The following is a 17,807-nucleotide window of genomic DNA, read 5'->3' on the forward strand; positions in this document are numbered from 1 at the left end:
TGGCTCCTAACCACTCACCTGCCTGCCTGCCTGCCTGCCTGATTACCCCTAACCACTCTGCCTGCCGGCCTGCTCGCCCCCAACTGCACCCCCCCACCAGCCTGCTCACCCCAACTGCCCCCTGCTGGCCTACTCACTCCAAACTGCCCCCCCCCAGCAGTCCTGATCACCTGCAAATGACCCCCACTGATGGCCTGCTCACGCCCAACTGGCCCCCCTGCTGGTTTGCTTACCCACAACAGCCCTGCCCCCCATCAGCCTGATCACCCACAACTGCTGTTCCATCCTGGCCTGATCACCCACAACTGCCCTCCCCTCTTGGTCTCTAACGGCCTCTACCTGGTCCCAGCCACCCTGGCTTTGTCCAGAAGAACATCCAGAAGGTCCCCAGAAACGTCTCCCAGTCTAATTAGCATATTACCCTTTTATTAGTATAGATAACTTCCCCGGTTAATCTCTCCCAATCCATCCACTCACTACAGGCTTCCCTCTGAGATTTTTCAGCCTGCTCTATGCCTTTATGACTCTGGGTCTATTTTATTCATCAGTTTATTTTGTTCATTAGGTTCTATATATGAGTGAGATCATGTGATACTGATCTCTCTCTAACTGGCTTATTTGCCTCCAAGTCCCTCCATGCTTTCTCAATACACTCAAGCTTCCTTCATGCTGTCTCAAAGGGCAAGAGATCCTTCTATTTTACAGCTGCATAGTATTCCATGGTGTAAATGTACCACAGCTATTTTTTATCCATTCACCTACTAAAGGGCACTTGGGCTGTTTCCAGATCCTAGTAAATTGTGCTGCTATGTACAAACAGGTATATATATTCTTTTGGATTAGTGTTTAGGGTTCCTTGCAATATATTCCTAGAAGTGGGATCACTGAATCAAGTGCAGTTCCATTTTTAATTTTTTGAGGAAACTCCATACTGTTTTCCACAGTGGTTGCACCAGTGTGCATTCCCACCAGCCATGTACTAGGACTCCCTATTCTCCACAGCCTTACCAACACTTTTTCTTTGTTGATTTGTTGATGGTAGGCATTGTGACAGGTGAGGTGATACCGCATTGTCATTTGAATTTGCATCTCTCTGAGGATCAGTGACTGCACCAATTTCATTGATTACTAGGGGTTTCCAGCTCTTTCATTTCCATCTGTTTCATTTGCATTGAACTGATTTCCTGCTATGAACCTTGCAGGTGCCCCTGAGGAGGTCTCACCTGGTCCTTCCCTGACTCCACACTCTTCTCCAATCCTGCTGTTCCTTGTGGTAGGCCACTCCACTCTTCCATATAGTTGGGCCAACTCTTCCTCAGAAGTGGAGATCTGCGACTCTTCACTAGTTCCACCAGCTTCCAGGGATGTGACCAGCTGGGCCTCCTCAGTGCATTTCTCTCTGACCTTCTGAGTTGCTCCTGCAGCAGAGCTTCCTGCTCATCCAGCCCATTAAGGAGACCCGGTCCTTACTGTTTGTAGGACTGGAGTCTTTGAAGATTAGCATTTGCCCTTTGAAGTTCATCCTGAAGACCCTGGCCCACGCTGTTCTCTGTTGAAGAGTATATCTTTCCCCCAGCTGGAGGGGCCCAGTTGATGGAGCATTATCCTGTGCAGTGAAAGGTTGCTGATTCAACTCCAGGTCAGGACACACACCTGAGTTGTGGGTTCAATCCCTGGTCAGGGTACGTGCAGAAGGCAACTGATCAATGCTTCCCTTTCACATCCATGTTGCTCTGTCTCCTCTCCTCCCTATCTCTAAGCATGTCCTCGGGTGAGAATTAATGTTAAATAGAGTATCTTCTTTCTTCTTAAGGTCCTCTTGCACATTATCTTTTCCCTCTTTAGGTCAATGGTGTCATTGTTAAGGGCATCTGGCTCCTTAATAGAGAACTCTGTAGCAGGACTGGATCCTATGATGCTCTTTGGTAAGCTGGCTCTGTCTGCTGGTGGCAGCATCTCAGGAATAAAAATGTGAGGAGGATCAATGCCCTTCATTAACTTCTGATTGACTGAGTGAAAAGCCAAGGAAAACATGTCCTTTGAAAGCTTCCCATGGAGTCACATAACACCCAAAGGTAGGCATATAAGGTAGAAGCTAAACCTGTCTCCAGGAAGATCGCACAAACTTCCCATCCAGACACAAACTCATCCATGTCCTTATCAGTGTCCAGGAAGATGCCATCCTCTTTAGCTTTTCTGCAGGGCATACAGCCCACGCTTTCCTCTTAGCAGGTGGCACAAGGCTGGAGGCCAGGACATGGGCACAGGGGCTTTCTCCAATGTGCCCTTCACCAAGCACATGGCACCTGCAGACTCATCTCCATGAGCATCGCACCAGGGACAATACCACACAGCTCCCAAATGCTTCCAAGGGCAGCCACAGGCAGCTTCGAGGTGAGCGGCGCTGGTTTCCCTTTATCACAGACAGAAATCCACATATGGGGCTTAAAACGATAAAAAAATGGCACCACATTTGCCCCTGTCTTCAGATTTTACAGCCCCCTGGAGCCCCGATGCAGAGGTTCCGCTGTCCAGCAAGGGACTATGGGTGTGGTGAACTGTTGGTGGAGGAACATCCACGTTAAAGTTGCTCAGAGACACCTGCAATGCATTCTGGGTACATGCACAAGGCACAGAGCAATGAACAATTGCCTTTGCTCAGGACACCTTTGCCTTCTGGGTCAGCGAAATCCCAAACCTGTCCAAGTGTCAGATCTGGGGGCCTGATCTGTTCAGGAAAGCAGCAGCAGCAGCAGCAGCAGCCAATACCCTCAGGGATGGCCCGCACCACCCTGTCTGTAGCATTTTTCACATGAAGGGGTCCCACTTGATGACTGTGTCAGGGAGAGCTGGGCCAGCACAGCCATGGTGCCCCCATCCTGCAGGGGAGGGGACAGAAGGACAAGTAGGCAGGGGCGGGGAGTAAGGGGAGGGTACAGGGGAAGCAAGCTCTTCCCTCCCCTCACCGCCTGGGATTTCCCTTTCACGTCCATTCCTATTGGACGCTCCCCTCCCACACGCCTGCTTCTCCACAGAGAGTCCCTCCCAGGGCTGTGCTGATGTTCAGGATACAAAGAGGTGGAGAGTGGGATCAGCCCTGGCCCATGGTGTCCTCTCTCCCTAAGTTAGCATCTGACTGTGATGTGCCCAGCAGGGCCCACGCCAAAGGTGAGCCTCACACTCGCACCAGGACAGATGCCCATGCTCACTGGAATGCACTGAATCCGTCTCACACGCTCAAGGAGACGTGGTTCAGTGCTGACCATAGGCTGGGTCTGTGGGCAGAGAGACCCCAGTGCCCATATCCAAAGCACGTGGAGGGGGGCAACCCAGCTCCAACTTTCACCCTGAGTCCAGATCCCCTCCCTGTGTGTGGCCACCCTGGGTCCCTCTCCTGTCCACACAGAGGTGGGAAACTCCACGCTGATGACTGCTGGCTGCACCCGGGCACAGTAGCCACTCAACTCGCACAGTGGTTGTCTATTCTGCTTCCCTCTCCATCTGGAAAACTTCCACTTCTCTTCTTGGGCATTAAGGATGGCCACATGTTTCAGAAACAGTGTGCACAGCCTTTCTCTGCATCAGGAGCAGATGGGGATTTGTACGTTGGTACAGCAATCATCCAATTCCTGCAGAGTTCTGAATAACACCACTCAGGGCTCACCTCACAGGCTTAGTCAGGTGGCTACAAACCAGGATGGCTCCCTCCAGGTCCCCCGGCACCAAACCCACAACCACTCTAAGCTTAGAGTTGGGATCTTGACGACCTGCTGCATGAGAGATAACTGAGACTCAAGAGATTGTACATTGAGGGTGAAGGTCACACACCTAATGGACAATGGAGGACTATTTACATAAGAATCAGCCCAGCCGGCATGGCTCCGGGGTTGTGCATCGATCTATGTATGAACCAGAAGGTTGAGGCTCAATTCTCGGTCAGGGCACATGCCCAGGTTGTGGGGCGTGCAGGAGGCAGCCGGTCAGTGATTCTCCCTCATCATGGATGTTTCTGTCTCTCTCTCCCTCTCCCTTCATCGCTAAAATAAAAAAATATATAAATTTTTAATAATAATTAAATAAATAATCCATTTTGTTCCCCAAATCGGAGCAATAACACACTTATTGCCACTGACTGTGAGACAGGATCCCGGGACAAGGAGGAGAGATCGTCCTGAGGAACAAGGCACTGAGGGGAGGAGGGACTCAGAGTGTGTTCCTGCCCTGATGGCGTGGATGCTGTTGCAAGAAAGGGGAGTTGACCAGGGGCTGTGATAGGAAGGGAACCACAGTCTGGGGCCAGAGGGGGAGACCTGTTTCCTTCCCTTATTGCCCTGCACTTCCCTCTGTGCTCACTGTCACAGGGACAGCGCCCTGAGCTGCACAGGGAGAGGGTGAGCGTGTCCCTGCTGATCTGAGCTCTGCAGGCCACAGGGACCCACGTCTTCCTGAAGCGTCTCCAGGGCCCCGGTGGCACTGTCCATGGTGAGGACCCCAGGGAGGTGCTGATGGACGGGCTGAGGAGGAAGGAGACCCCGTAGGGGAGGCTCTGACAGGGACACCTACCTGCAAGGGGCAGTTCAGGAGGCTCCGGGTCTATTTCCTGATCCATCATGGAAATGAGAGCTAACATCTGGGAGACACAGTTCCCCTTCCTGTGGGGCCGCTGAGGTGACAACCCGGAGACACGGAGGGCCGGCCTCCCAGTGGCCACACCTGTGTGGGACCGTTTTGATGGCACCTTGGTCTCCTCCATCTGCACAGCCAGGAACCGAGGGAGGAGACACCATGACCCCCACCCTCAGGGCCACGCTCTGCCCTGGTGTGATGTGAGGATTTATTTTCCAAGACGGCCTCTGGAATGAATAGCATATCTGAGTCATCGTTGAAGTATTAAAAATTTCATCTGAAAAGTGAAATCATCGCACATAATTAATTCCAGACCCACCCAGTATGCAGCGAGGTCTTCCGAACAATCCCGGGACATTGGACACTGGTGTCACAGACACTGTGACAGAGCAAGCGCATTCAGATAGGCAAGACGGACGTCTGAGAAGGATATATCGAGTCAAAGCCCACACAACAAGCTTTTAAAACTGGAAGAAGATCCTGTCATGATGGCTCAGAGGTTCAGTGTCGACCTATGAACCAGCAGGTCACGATTCAACTCCCAGTCCAAGCATCTGCCCAGATGGGGGCTCAATCCCCAGTGTGGGGCGAGCAGGAGGCAGCCAATCAGTCATTCTCCCTCGTCGTTGATGTTTCTCTCTCCCTCTCATTTCCTCTCTGAAATATATAAAGTTTTTTTAAAAAAACTTGTTGGGGAAAAAGGAAGAAGAAAAGTACGTGAGTGGCGATCCCGCCGCTGGACATGGGGCCCGCTGGGAGCAGGACTCCTATGAGCACAAACACTGGTGGAAGCTGTGGTTCGGACCAGCCCTGCTGGTTGCAGGCGGGGTCTGGGGACAGAGGGAGCTCACAGCTGCCCTTAAAGCTGCAGGTGTGTGCGCGAGACGAAACTGAACTCTGGGTAAGAGATATGTTCCGTGTACAAAGCAAAGAGCAGCACAGTGACTCCTGGTGGCAAACCCCACAAATCCACAGTCCCCCGAGGAGTGGGAATTGGTGCTCATGGAGACAGTGGAAGGTTCCCGCCAAATTCCAGAGCAACCGTCCTGCTAAGACCATTGGGCCCTGAATCCGTGTAGCGCTGTGACCCTCCAGGAGTTAAACTCGTTGAAGAATAAGTAAATTACAGTGGGTGATCTCTTGTTAAAAAAAAAAAAAAAAATGGAAGAAAACACCTGATTGAGACATTACTGCTCAGTTCACACAGGAAGCAGGTGGGACACAGGTATTTAAATACAGGGGGTTTAATCAACAAATCAAAGTTCTAACCCAAATGACAGCTTCTTACTGTCTAGGACAAACCATGGTCCCGGGGGAACAGCTCTGCCCGAGGAACAGGGGCCCTGAGGGGGAACATGACCCTGAGGCTTGCTCCCAGGAAGGAGGGGCTGGAGACTGTGGCTGAGAAAAAGGGAAGTTCATGAAGAAACATGTGATAGGAAGAAAACCCAGATTCTGGGGCCCCAGAAGGGACCTGTTTCCTTCCCTTATTGCCCTGCATTTCCCTCTGTGCTCACTGTCACAGGGACAGCGCCCTGAGCTGCACAGGGAGAGGGTGAGTGTGTCCCTGCTGATCTGAGCTCTGCAGGCCACAGGGACCCAAGTCTCCCTGAAGCGACTCCAGGGCCCGGGTGGCACTGTCCCTGGTGAGGACCCCAGGGAGGTGCTGATGGACGGGCTGAGGAGGAAGGAGACCCCGTGGGGGAGGCTCTGACAGGGAAGGACGTGCCCTGGGTCACCTCACCTGGAAGGGGCGTCTCAGGAGGCTCCGGGTCTATTTCCTGCTTCACCATGAAATGAGAGCCAGGCTGCTAGAGAGAGGCTGTGCCCTCGCCTATAGGATGCTGACGTGACACAGAGAGGATCGGCCGCTAAGTGACCACCACCCATGCGTGTGTCTGTCCATCCTGCTGGCCCCGTGCCCTCCTCCATCTGCTCAGCTGAGGCCACAGGGAGAAGACGACATGACCCCCACCCTCAGGGCTCTGCTCTGCCTCGGTGAGATGGGAGGGGGGATGGGGGTCCCGGTCTGTCAGGAACCCAGGACTCAGGAGGCTCCTGGGGAGGAGGGAGCTGCTCAGGGTTCAGGGCAAACCTCTCACAGGGACTCTCTTCCAGGGCTGAGTGTGGGCCTCAGGACCCCAGTGCAGGCAGGTGAGTCTCCCCAGGTGTCCCAGGTCCCACTCCTCCCTTGGGACAATGGACTACCCCACAGGCAGGTGGGGGAGGGGTGCAGATCTGTCTGACAGATGGGGGCTTCAGGGACCAAGAGCTGGGAACCAAGGGTGGGAATGTCCTGTGACCCAGCTTCTGATTCCTTTCAGGGACCCGCCCCAAACCCACCCTCTGGGCTGAGCCAGGCCCTGTGATCCCCCGGGGGAGCTCAGTGACCATTACCTGTCAGGGGACCCCAGGGACTGAGGAGTACGGTCTGGAGAAAGAAGGAAGCCCAGCATCATGGAAAACACAGAAGCCACAGGAGCCCGGAGACAAGGCCAAGTTCCCCATCACATACATGACAGAGCATGATGCAGGGAGATATCGCTGTTACTATCTCAGCCCTGATGACTGGTCAGAGCGCAGTGACCCCCTGGAGCTGGTGGTGACCACAGGTGAGAGGACGCTCAGGGGTCCCAGCCTCAGGCTCTGCCCACAGGAAGGGGGTCTGCTCTCAGGGTGTCTCGCTCTCACAGCCCAGCCCTGGGGGACATGAGGGAAGTGTGAGCCCCATTTAACACGCTGCCTCCTCCTCTCCTAGGATCCTACAGCAGACCCAGCCTCTCAGCCCTGCCCAGCCCTGTCGTGACCTCAGGAGAGAACGTGACCCTCCAGTGTGGCTCAGGGGAGGGATTTGACAGGTTCCTTCTGACTGAGGAAGGAGATCACAGACTCTCCTGGACCCTGGACTCACAGACACACCACAGTGGGCAGTCCCAGGCCCTGTTCCCTGTGGGCCCTGTGACCCCCGACCACAGGTGGACGTTCAGATGCTATGGCTGCTACAGGGACAGGCCCCAGGTGTGCTCACGCCCCAGTGACGCCCTGGAACTCCTGGTCCCAGGTGAGTCCCATTATGGCCCCGTCCATGGATTGAGGTATGAGCCAGGTTATTGGGGTTTTTTTTGTGAGGGGAGCCCATGTGAGAGGGTGGGGTGTGGAAAAACAGAGGCTCCTGGGCCAGAGACACAGAGAGAGACAGTGAGACCTGGGGTCCAACACAGGAGAAGGGGTTTATGGGAGGAGCAGCCCCTGTAATTCATGTCTGCTCTCCCCAGGTGAGTCTGGGAAGCCCTCCCTCCTGAGCCAGCAGGGCCCCATCGTGGCCTCTGGACAGAGCCTGACCCTCCAGTGTCGCTCTGATGTCGGCTATGACAGATTCGCTCTGCACAAGGAGGGGGGACACGACCTCCCCCAGAGCCTTGTCCTGCAGCCCCAGGCTGGGCGCTCTCAGGCCCACTTCGCCCTGGACACTGTGAGCAGCTCCCACGGGGGACAGTACAGATGCTACGGTGGATACAACCTCTCCTCTGAGTGGTCGGCCCCCAGCGACCCCCTGGACATCCTGGTGGCAGGTGAGGAGCCAGTGGGTTCAGTCAGAGACCAGACTCTGCACAGGCCCTGCTGGGGTCTCAGGTGGTGAGGCCAGAATGACAGTGCAGGCCCCAAGGAGGGAGGGAGACAGAGAGAGATGGGGCGGGGGAAGGGAAGACTCAGAGAAACAGACAGGCAGTGAGGAGGGTCCTCAGAGAGAGGCCTGCTGTCTCTCAGGGCAGAATAAGGTGGATAGGCAGCCCTCACCCTCCCTCCCTCTCTCTAGGACACCTGCCTGAGAGACCATCCCTCTCGGTGCAGCCAGGCCTCAGGGTGGCCTCAGGAAAGAACGTGACCCTGCTGTGTCAGTCACAGAGCCTAAGGGACACCTTCCTTCTGTCCAAGAAGGGGGCAGCCGATCCCCCCCTGCTTCTGAGATCAGAGCACCGAGCTCGGCAGTACCAGACGAAGTTCTCCATGAGTCCTGTGACCTCAGCCCATGGGGGCACCTACAGGTGCTACAGCTCACAGAGCACCTCCCCCTTCCTGCTGTCACACCCCAGTGAGCCCCTGACGCTCCTGGTCTCAGGTGAGGGCCCTGACCCTGTCTGCTGTGCTGTCAGCTCAGGGTCCCGTCCCCAGAAGGATCATGGGCTGAAAGGGGGGGGGGGGATCTAGGGATGATCACCCAGAGGAGATCTGCCCCTCAGAGACCCCCCAATCCCTCTCTATCCCTGCCCCTCACCTGGTCCTGAAGGTGCCTGTGGACAGTGGGAGGGTCTGAGGGGCCACAGGGCAGATGCAGGAGAATCTCAGAGAGGAAGAGACTCTGGGGTCAGCCCAAGACCCTCACTCCCTTCTGTCCTTCCCAGGACCCTCTAGGACCCCAACCCCCCACACCCACAGGGCCCATGTCCACAGCTGATGAACCACTGGGTCCCATTTGCTCAGAGAAGGCACTGACCACCCCAGGGCAGTTCTGAGTCTCTCAGAGGATCTAATGCATCCTCCCCCTCCCACCCCCGCCCCGGCCCAGACACTTAAGAACAGGCCTGTGTCCCAGGGGGTCCTGGGAGTCAGGGAGACATTTCAGGGAACCATGAGGCTCCAGGGACTATAGGTTTCACCCCTCCCCCACCACACAGTCAGGCTTGCCCAGGAGTGAGGCAGGGGCCAGGTAGGGAGGGCATGGCTGAGGGAGGTGTGGGGCCCAGCTGGGGGAGGGGGACTGTTCTCTAATGGGGAGAAGACAGCCCCGCCCCTCACCTGTCATCCTGATGCCCAGGAGGCTCTGAGGAGCAGCGGCTCCCCACCACGGAGTCAGGCCCCCCGAAGGGTCCCTGAGGCTCTCTGTGGGGAGGTGGTGGGTTCCTCCATGGGGACAGGGGCTCAGCCTTGCAGGGGTTCAGGCCCCTCTGAATTCGCTGACTTGGACCCGCCCTTCCCCTGCCTGGGCCTCAGTGTCTCCAGGTGTAAAAGGAGAGAATCCTTGTCCATATCTTACATTTCCTGTCGGTTCTGGCCCTGACCTCCTGGGAGAGGGCCTCACAGGGAAGCCCCAGGACGTGATGTTATGGGGCCTGTCCCCTCTGTCTCAGGGACGGTGACACTGTACAGGGAGGGACAGGCAGGACAAGAATCCGGGCACCCAGTCCTCCCCCTCAGCTCAGGGCCAGCTCAGAGGAGGGAACAGGGTGGATCAGCCCTGGCTCAGCTCCAGGCTCTGCTGCTCCTGCTGTGGGGCTGGGCGGTCCCTTCTCTCCTCTGAGTGTGGGGTTCCTGTCTGCTCAGCCCTGGTCCCATCCTGCTCACAGGCTGCTGGGAGATGAGGTGACATAAGGGCCTCACAGAGCTCAGGAAGGCAGAGCCCCCAGCGAGCCCGACCTTCCCAAGGAGGCGTGAGGGCCTGCAGGGTGGAGAGGGATCCGGGAGAGACTCAGAGTCCAGCCCTCACACTGCGCCTCCTGTCCCTGCTGTGCTGGGGGCGGGTAATGAGGAAGGACCCTCAGCTCCAGATGAGACGTGGACAGGCCCCTGCAGAGGAGGAGCCCAGAACACGGAGCTGGTGTCCCCCTGGGGGGCAGCGTCAGGAGAGCACAGGGAACCCACAGTCCCAGGTTCCAGTCCCAGCCCTACCCTGTCCAGGCTGGGTGACCTGGGGCACGTGGTTAAACTCTCTGAGCCTCAGTGAAGTGGGTGGAGGGGTCAGCAATCCCTGGTGCATGACTGCTATGAGGTGAGAGGCGATGAGTGACAGATCCCAGTATGTGCATTGCACACAGTAGGTGCTCATTAAATGGCATCACTAGCTCACTCATGATGTCATGGGGGGAGAAGGACGCTCCTGACATTAAATGTCTGATTCCTTTCCAGGAGACGTCCCCAAACCCTCCATCTGGGCTGACCCAGGCCCCATCGTCACCGAGGGCAGCTCTGTGACCATCTGGTGTCAGGGGTCTCTACAGGCTAGTGCCTACGGTCTGTATAAAGAGAGGGGCTCTGAGCCCTGGGAAACAAGGATCCCACAGAACTCCAGGAACAAGGCCGGTTTCCTCATTGGAGCCATGACCCAAACCCACGCAGGGCTGTACCAGTGTGCATATTACACCACTGGGGACATACGCTCAGAGCGGAGTGACCCCCTGCTCCTGGTGGTGACAGGTAAGGGAGACACCGGCTCCCCTCCCCACTGTGGGCTCCAGGTCACAGGCAGAGGGAGTAAAGTGTGGCCTCAGGGGACCGCACCCTTCTCAGAACACACCTGGGGCATGAGGGTGACAGTCCCTTTAACACAGACCCTTTCTCCTCCCTCAGGAGTGTACGGTGCACCCGCCCTCTCAGCCCAGCCAGGCCCTGTGGTGGCCTCAGGAGGGAACGTGTCCCTCTCCTGCAGCTCTAACCTCACATCGGGCCCTTTCCATCTGCTGAAGGAGGGAGGGGCTGACCCGCCCCGACAAATGAAATCATTATGGAGGAAGCATGATGGGAGGCGGTGGGCCATCTTCCCTGTGGGCCCCGTGAGCCCCTCCCATGGGGGGACCTACAGATGCTTTGGTTCTTCCAGCTCCAAGCCCAACGTGTGGTCACAGCCCAGTGCCCCTCTGCACATCGAGGTCACAGGTGAGGGACAGGCCCGGGTGCATCCCCATCTGTTTCCTGAGCCCAAATAACTGACCTGAGCTGTGTGTCCATTGGGGCCCTGGGCTCATGGGGTCAGTGACACTGGCCTCTTGGGGACAGACCCACAGGCAGGAGGCTCAGGGAGGGACATGGGAGACCTCTCCCTGCGTCCCAGTGGGCGATGTGGGGTGTCCCCTGGTGCCACGGTCCCCTCCTCCCAGGTGTGCACAGGGAGCCCGCCCTCTCGGCCCAGCCAGGCGCGCTGGTGCTGCCTGGACACAGCCTGACCCTCCAGTGCCACGCGGAGGCCGGCTTTGACAGATTCGCGCTGACCAAGGACGAGGGGCTCACACCCCCCCGGCGCCTCGATGGGCAGCGCAGCCCCGACTTCCCCTTGGGCCCCGTGAACCGCACCCACGGGGGCCAGTACAGATGCTACAGTGGACACCACCTCTCCTCTGCGTGGTCGGCCCCCAGCGCCCCCCTGGACATCCTGGTGGCAGGTGAGGAGCCAGCCCTGCCCCTGTGCTGAGGGTCTGCTCAAGGCTCTGGGCCCAGGGACACCTGGAGGAGATGGGGCCCAGGAGAGGGGCCTGGAGCAGAGGCTGAGCTGGGCAGAGGTCTAGGGGCGGGAGGGAGAAAGGGGGTGAGGTCATGGAGATAAAAGACACCCCCCAGGGGGAATGAGAGGAGCTGGCAGCGGTCACAGACAGGGTCTCTGGAGAAGGACAAGGTCCCTCAGCTCTGGGTCAAGGGCATGTGGGGAGGTGGCTCTCTGTACACCACAACCTTCCTCTCCCCAGGAATGTACAGGAAACCCTCCCTCTCAGCCCAGCCCGGACCCTCAGTGCCCAGGGGAGTGAACGTGACCCTGCAGTGTGGGTCTGAGATCTGGTTGGACACCTTCCACCTGCACAGGGAGGGGTCGCTGGACCCTCCCCAGCACCTCAGTCTGCAGGACACGTCTGCACCCTCTCAGGCCAACTTCACCCTCAGTCCTGTGAGCTCAGGCCACCAGGGGACCTACAGGTGCTATGGCTCCAACAGCACCTCCCCCTACCTGCTGTCCCAGCCCAGTGACCCCCTGGAGCTGGTGGTCTCAGGTGAGGAGCCCCAGCCCCGCCCCCGTGTCCTCAGGTCAGGTCAGGCCCCCATCCCCAGGGCACCTTGGGCTGCAATGGGCTGAGGGAGTAACAGGAGGAGGGTCACCCAGAGGGGACTCTCACCTCCCAGAGGGATGGAAAGAGCCAGAGCCACTCCCATCCTTCCTCATCCTCCTCCTCCTCCCTGAGGCCCAGACATGCTCCCGTGGGCAGGGGGAGGCTGGCGAGGATGGGGCTGACCAGAAGGAGAAAGACCAGGGGCACCCATCCCGACCCTCCAGTTCCCAGTCCTGTGGCCTCAGCCAGAGACCAAGACAAGAGTGTGACCAGCAGAGGCCGGGCCCCAGAGAGAGCAGGACCCCTGCTCGGGCTCAGCCTGTCCCCCATGGGGAGTTGGGAGGTGGAGATGCTGGGGCACCAGGGCTCTGAGGCTGACAGGTGACAGGTGCGGTGGTCATGCAGAGGAAGATGCTGGGGGACCACCAGGAAAGGAGCAGCCCTCACCCCTCTCCTCCCATCCTGATTGAGGAGCCTCTGAGGATGGGTCCCCCAATGGGAAGTCAGGCCCGAGAGGACTAAGTGAGGGAGTGGGGGGAGGTGGTGGGTGGGAGGAGCTCAGTGGTCTTGGCTCAGCCACTTCCTGGGTAATGTCCTGAGGAAAGTTCCTCCTTCTCACTGGGACCAAGTTCTCCAAAAGCTCAGGACACTGTGTGTGCAAGTGTGTGTGTGTGTGCGCGTGTATGTGTGTGCGCGTTCGTGCGTGCCTGTGCTGTTGTGTGTGTGTGTGTGTGTGTGTGTGTGTGTGTGTGTGTGTGTGTTGGGGACTCAGGTGGTGTCTGAGTCTCCTCCACAACCACCCAAGGAGCAGCCGTGGAGTCAGGAGAAGCCTCAGCCCTGGTTCAAGTCCCAGCTCTGCTCCTGCCCGCCTGTGGGACCTGGGACACGTCTGTTCCTCTGAGTCCTGGTCCATGGGCTGTGGGTCAGGCCCCCACCTCCCTCAAAGGGAAGGCCCTCAGCACACAGCCCGGCCCTGACTAGAGCTCAGGAAGGACCCAGGCCTCCCTCCTGCCCTGGCCGTAGGCACCCCATGTACACAGGCCCCAATTTGGGGGGGTGGTCAGGCTGCAGAGTGGGACAAGGATCTGGGCTGGGATGGAGAGGGGTAGGTCTACCTGCAGGCACAGGGACAGCATGAATCATCATAATAATCTATAATAATAAAAGGGTAATATGCTAATTAGAATGGACACGTGGCTGCGAGAGAAGCCCAGGTCCCGGTGCCCAAGGGAAGCCAGTGCCGGCAGCCAGGGGCAGGGAGGCCGGCTCTTGCATGAATTTCGAGCACCGGGCCTCTAGTAACAATAACAATAGTCATAATGCGCTGACCAGTTTTGCTCTCGGTTAGAGCGTCAGCCTTTGGACTAAAGGGTCGGAGGTTCGGTCCCCCGTCAAGGGCATAAACCTTAGCTGCAGACTCCACCCCACCCTGGTCAGGGCACATGCAGGAGGCAACCAGTCAGTTTGTCTCTCTCACACCAATGTTTCTCTCTCTCTCTCTCTCTCTCTCTCTCTCTCTCTCTCTCTCTCTCTCTCTCTCTCTCTCCCCCACCCTCCCTGACTTCCACTCTCTCTAAAGATCAATGGAAAAAATATCCTTGGGTGAGAATTAAAACAATAATAATAGTAACAACAACACACAGGGATCCCCCTTCCCAGGTTCCAGTTCCAGCCCAGCCCCGCCCAGGCAGGGTGACCTGAGCTTCTGATTAACCTCTCTGAGCCTCAGCGAAATGGGTGGTGGGGTCAGCAATCCCTGTCCCATGACTGTTGTGAAGTTAGAAGAGATGAATGACAGACCCCAGCATGTGCCTCACACACAGTAGGTGCTCATTTATTACCTCATTGGCTCATTCATCATCACTTGTGTTCAAGATTTCGACTGGAACCTGATCGTCCTGATTGGGGTCTCGGTGGCCCTCGTCCTGCTGCTCTCCCTCCTTCTCTTCCTCTTCCTCCGATTCCGGTGTCAGAGAAAAGGCAGTACATCGGGTGAGTAGGCGTGACCTGGTGACCTGGGTCACAGGAGAGGGAGCTCAGAGCACCTGCCACAGGAAAACCAAACAGCTGGAAGTCAGCTGAAAAAAAGAATTCTCCAGAACCTCAAATCAGGAAATGTGGAGCCCTCGCTGGTTTGGCTCAGTCCATAGAGTGTCGGCCTGCCCCAAAGGCCCCAGGCTCTCACTGACCTTGGGCCCCCCCCCCGACATCCCTAACTCTCCTGCCTCCTCCCCCAGCTGCAGCCCAGCTGTGGATGCCCAGGAGGAGCCCCTCTGTGAGAGGAAGAGACAGCTGCCCTGGGGAAGGGGGTGCAGGGATTTCAGGAGGCGATGGGGAGGGTTAGGCTGGGAGGATGGGGGTCAGGGTGAGAAGGACTGAGACCCACACTGTGTGACCTGGCTCTGCACCTCACCCTGGGTTAACGGCCCATCTGGGAGCAGGCAGGGTCTGCAGCCCTGAGAACTTGGGGACCTGCCAGGAGACACCCCCCTGTTCTGCCCCAGCAGATGCTTCTGTGAAGGACACGCAGCCTGGGGAGAGCGTGGAGCTGGACCCTCCGGTGAGACCCCTGCTCCTGTCCAGGCCACCAAGGACCTTCTGTTGCCCAGTTTAATCCAATGGACCCTTCCCTGTCCCACCTCACCTGCTTCTCAGCAGCGTCCACACTGACCTCCCCTCTGGGCCCCCAGGTCGTCCTGCTGTGACTCACTCCTCCTGGTTTCCTTGTGACCTCATGGCCCCTCCTACGTGGCCCCCTTTGCTGGCCCCTCATCCTCTGTCTGACCTTGTGCAGCCCCAGGTCTCAGGTGGAGGCAGGAATAAGTGACTCACCCACAGGTCCCCAGGACCCCTTCACTCATTCACCCAGCAGATGTGACAGGGGCTCACTTTTTACCGACTCCATTTAGGGGCCACGGCGCAGCCCTGAGCCACACTGTCTCTACATGCCTCAAGCTCACCTGTGGGCAAGGGAGACAATATGCAAACAAGCAGACAGTGTCCCAGAGAGCAAAGTGCTGTGAAGGAACATAAAGCAAGAGGAGGGGACAGAGGGCATGGTGGGGGACAGGGAAAGAGCGGGCGCAAAGGTCCTGAGGCAGGGCCTGCTTCTTCAGGAGGAAGGGCCATGAGGCTGGAGCCCAGTGAGCAAGAGAGAGCGCATTAGGATGAGAGTCAGAACCACAGAAGCATCCAGAGGCCCCAGGTCTTAGGAAGGCCCTGCAGGTTCCACCAGGAGAGGGGCCTGGTCTATTTAAAGTGTAAGTCATCTCTCTGGCAACATGTGGATACATGACAGGAGGCACTGTCTCCAGCAGAACGGGCAGGATGAAGGCCTCCAGGGAGTGATGTACGCCCAGGTGAACCACTCAAGACCAGGACCCAGGCAGGGAATGGCCACCTCTCCTTCCTCCCTGTCACGGGAACTGCTGGACACAAAGGGCAGACAAGCAGAAGAGGACAGACAGATGGACAGTCCGGTGAGTCCCATTCTCTGCAGACCTCCAGGTTTCCCCAACCCCAACCAAGTGTCATCCCTCTCTCTCCCCCCGCTGCTCCAGGGTGCATCTGACACCCCCCAGGATGTGACCTACGCCCAGCTGAACCTCTTGGCCCTTAGACGGCAGACAAGTGCACCCCCATCCTCCTCATCAGAGGAGCCCCCAGAAGAGCCCAGCTTGTACGCAGCTCTAGCCATCCACTAGCCCAGGAAGGACCCAGACCCCACACTCCAGGGAGGGGGCCTGCGGGGACCCCAGAAGGCAGGAAAGCTGACCCCCTGGACACTCAGCTAGTGACCCCAGCCAGCCTGGAGACCAGACGTGCTCCCCCGGCAGCTCCTGGCACCCTGTGGGAGTCACCCGGTTCTATAAGCAATATGCCTACATTCTGGAACCAAAGCAAGACTTCTCAGTAATCAATTTGTGAATCTAAAACCAAAACAGAAGTGAGAGAATGCTTTAAGTGAATGACAATGTAAATATCATACATCAAACCTATGAAGCGGAACATAGACTCAACCTATGTGTCCTTGAACTGATAATGGGATAGAGATGTGGTAACTATACAAACAGAACATTTCTCAGCCATAAAACATGAAATACTGCCATTTGCCACAACATGGATGCATCTGGAGAGTATCACGCTAAGAGAAGAAAGTCAGAAAGAAAAGGACAAGAACAGTAAGATTTCACTCACGTGGGTGAAATATGAAACTGAACTGTCATGTTTGTTAAACACATTGAATCTGTAATTCAAAACTTTCCTGCAGCCCTAGCTGGTTTGGCTCAGTGGATAGAGCATTGGCCTGCGGCCTGAAGGGTCCCGGGTTCAATTCTGGTCAAGGGCACATGCCTGGGTTTCGGGCACGATCTCCAGTGGAGGCAGCTGATCACTGATTCTTTCTCATCATTGATGTTTCTCTCTCTCTCTCTCCCCCTTCCTCTCTGAAATCAATAAACATATATATTTCTTTTAAAAAACACTTTCCTGCAAAGTGACCTTAGTGTTTAGAAAGTTTCTCTGCTAAATGCTTCTGAACACTTATTCATGTGTGAAATGCACATACATGTACACATGCATGTATGAAATACACATATGTATACATGGACATACACACGGGCACACGCGGACATATACACAAATATACACGGACATATACAAGTGTGCACATGGACCTACACACCAACATACACTCACATACACACAGGGACATATAAATGGACACACACATAGAAACACACACACAATCTAAAGTAGTATAAAGATCTATTATTCTAATTTGAAAAGGATGTATCCAATGTCACTGGAAACATCATTAATATCTAAAAACCAATCGCGTTTCAGACTTCCAGTTTTAGACCAAGGGGGAGCAGACCTATGTCCTCCTCACCCCCCCCCCCCACACACACACACACACAGCAGAGCAAAACCCCTGGTCACTGCACATACATCAAACAGAAGCCCACGCCTGGCTTATGGCCGGAGCTGCGAGGTGCGGCCTCCTGACCCCAGCAGCCTGGAGACCAGACGTGGACCCGGCCGCTCCTGGGACCCTCTGGGAGTCACTGGTTCTATCAGCAATACGCCTGCATTTTGAAATCAAAGCCAGACTTCTCAGTAATCACTGTGTGCATTTAGAACAAAACAGAAGTGAGAGAATGCTTTAAGGGAGTGATGGGCAGCAGCTGCCAGGGCGGCCCTACCGCAGCTCTCCTCCCTCCCGCCTCCCGCCTCTAGCCTCACTGACCGACCTGCAGGCCCCCAGGAGCCGCGGAACCCCTACAAGGCTGCGGCTGACCAGGTGTGTGCCACGCTGCTATGGTCCTCTTCCTTCAGTCCTTCCATGGGGCCTCCTGACAACGCCCATGT

At 56.6% G+C, this 17,807-nt stretch overlaps 1 protein-coding gene across 2 annotated transcripts; it reads left to right on the forward strand.

The window, feature by feature from the left end:
- Window positions 1–5,999: 5,999 nt before the first annotated feature.
- On the forward strand, window positions 6,000–16,912 carry LOC308234904 (paired immunoglobulin-like receptor B). 2 transcript variants are annotated; one of them, XM_080643333.1, is made up of 15 exons: window positions 6,000–6,272; window positions 6,467–6,624; window positions 6,745–6,780; window positions 6,951–7,238; window positions 7,385–7,687; window positions 7,902–8,198; window positions 8,444–8,746; window positions 10,531–10,818; window positions 10,972–11,277; window positions 11,499–11,780; window positions 12,081–12,380; window positions 14,313–14,429; window positions 14,945–14,997; window positions 15,755–15,916; window positions 15,998–16,912. In XM_080643333.1, the coding sequence occupies exons 2-15, from the start codon at window positions 6,591–6,593 to the stop codon at window positions 16,139–16,141; spliced, it is 2,913 nt and encodes a 970-aa protein (XP_080499459.1). In that variant the 5' UTR covers window positions 6,000–6,272; window positions 6,467–6,590; the 3' UTR covers window positions 16,142–16,912. The 2 variants fall into 2 exon arrangements, with proteins under 2 accessions (XP_080499459.1, XP_080499458.1); XM_080643332.1 differs by having other exon boundaries at window positions 6,142–6,181.
- Window positions 16,913–17,807: the final 895 nt, after the last annotated feature.

The sequence above is a fragment of the Plecotus auritus genome, assembly GCF_963455305.1.
Source record: "Plecotus auritus genome assembly, chromosome: 10".
NCBI classification, from domain to species: domain Eukaryota; kingdom Metazoa; phylum Chordata; class Mammalia; order Chiroptera; family Vespertilionidae; genus Plecotus; species Plecotus auritus.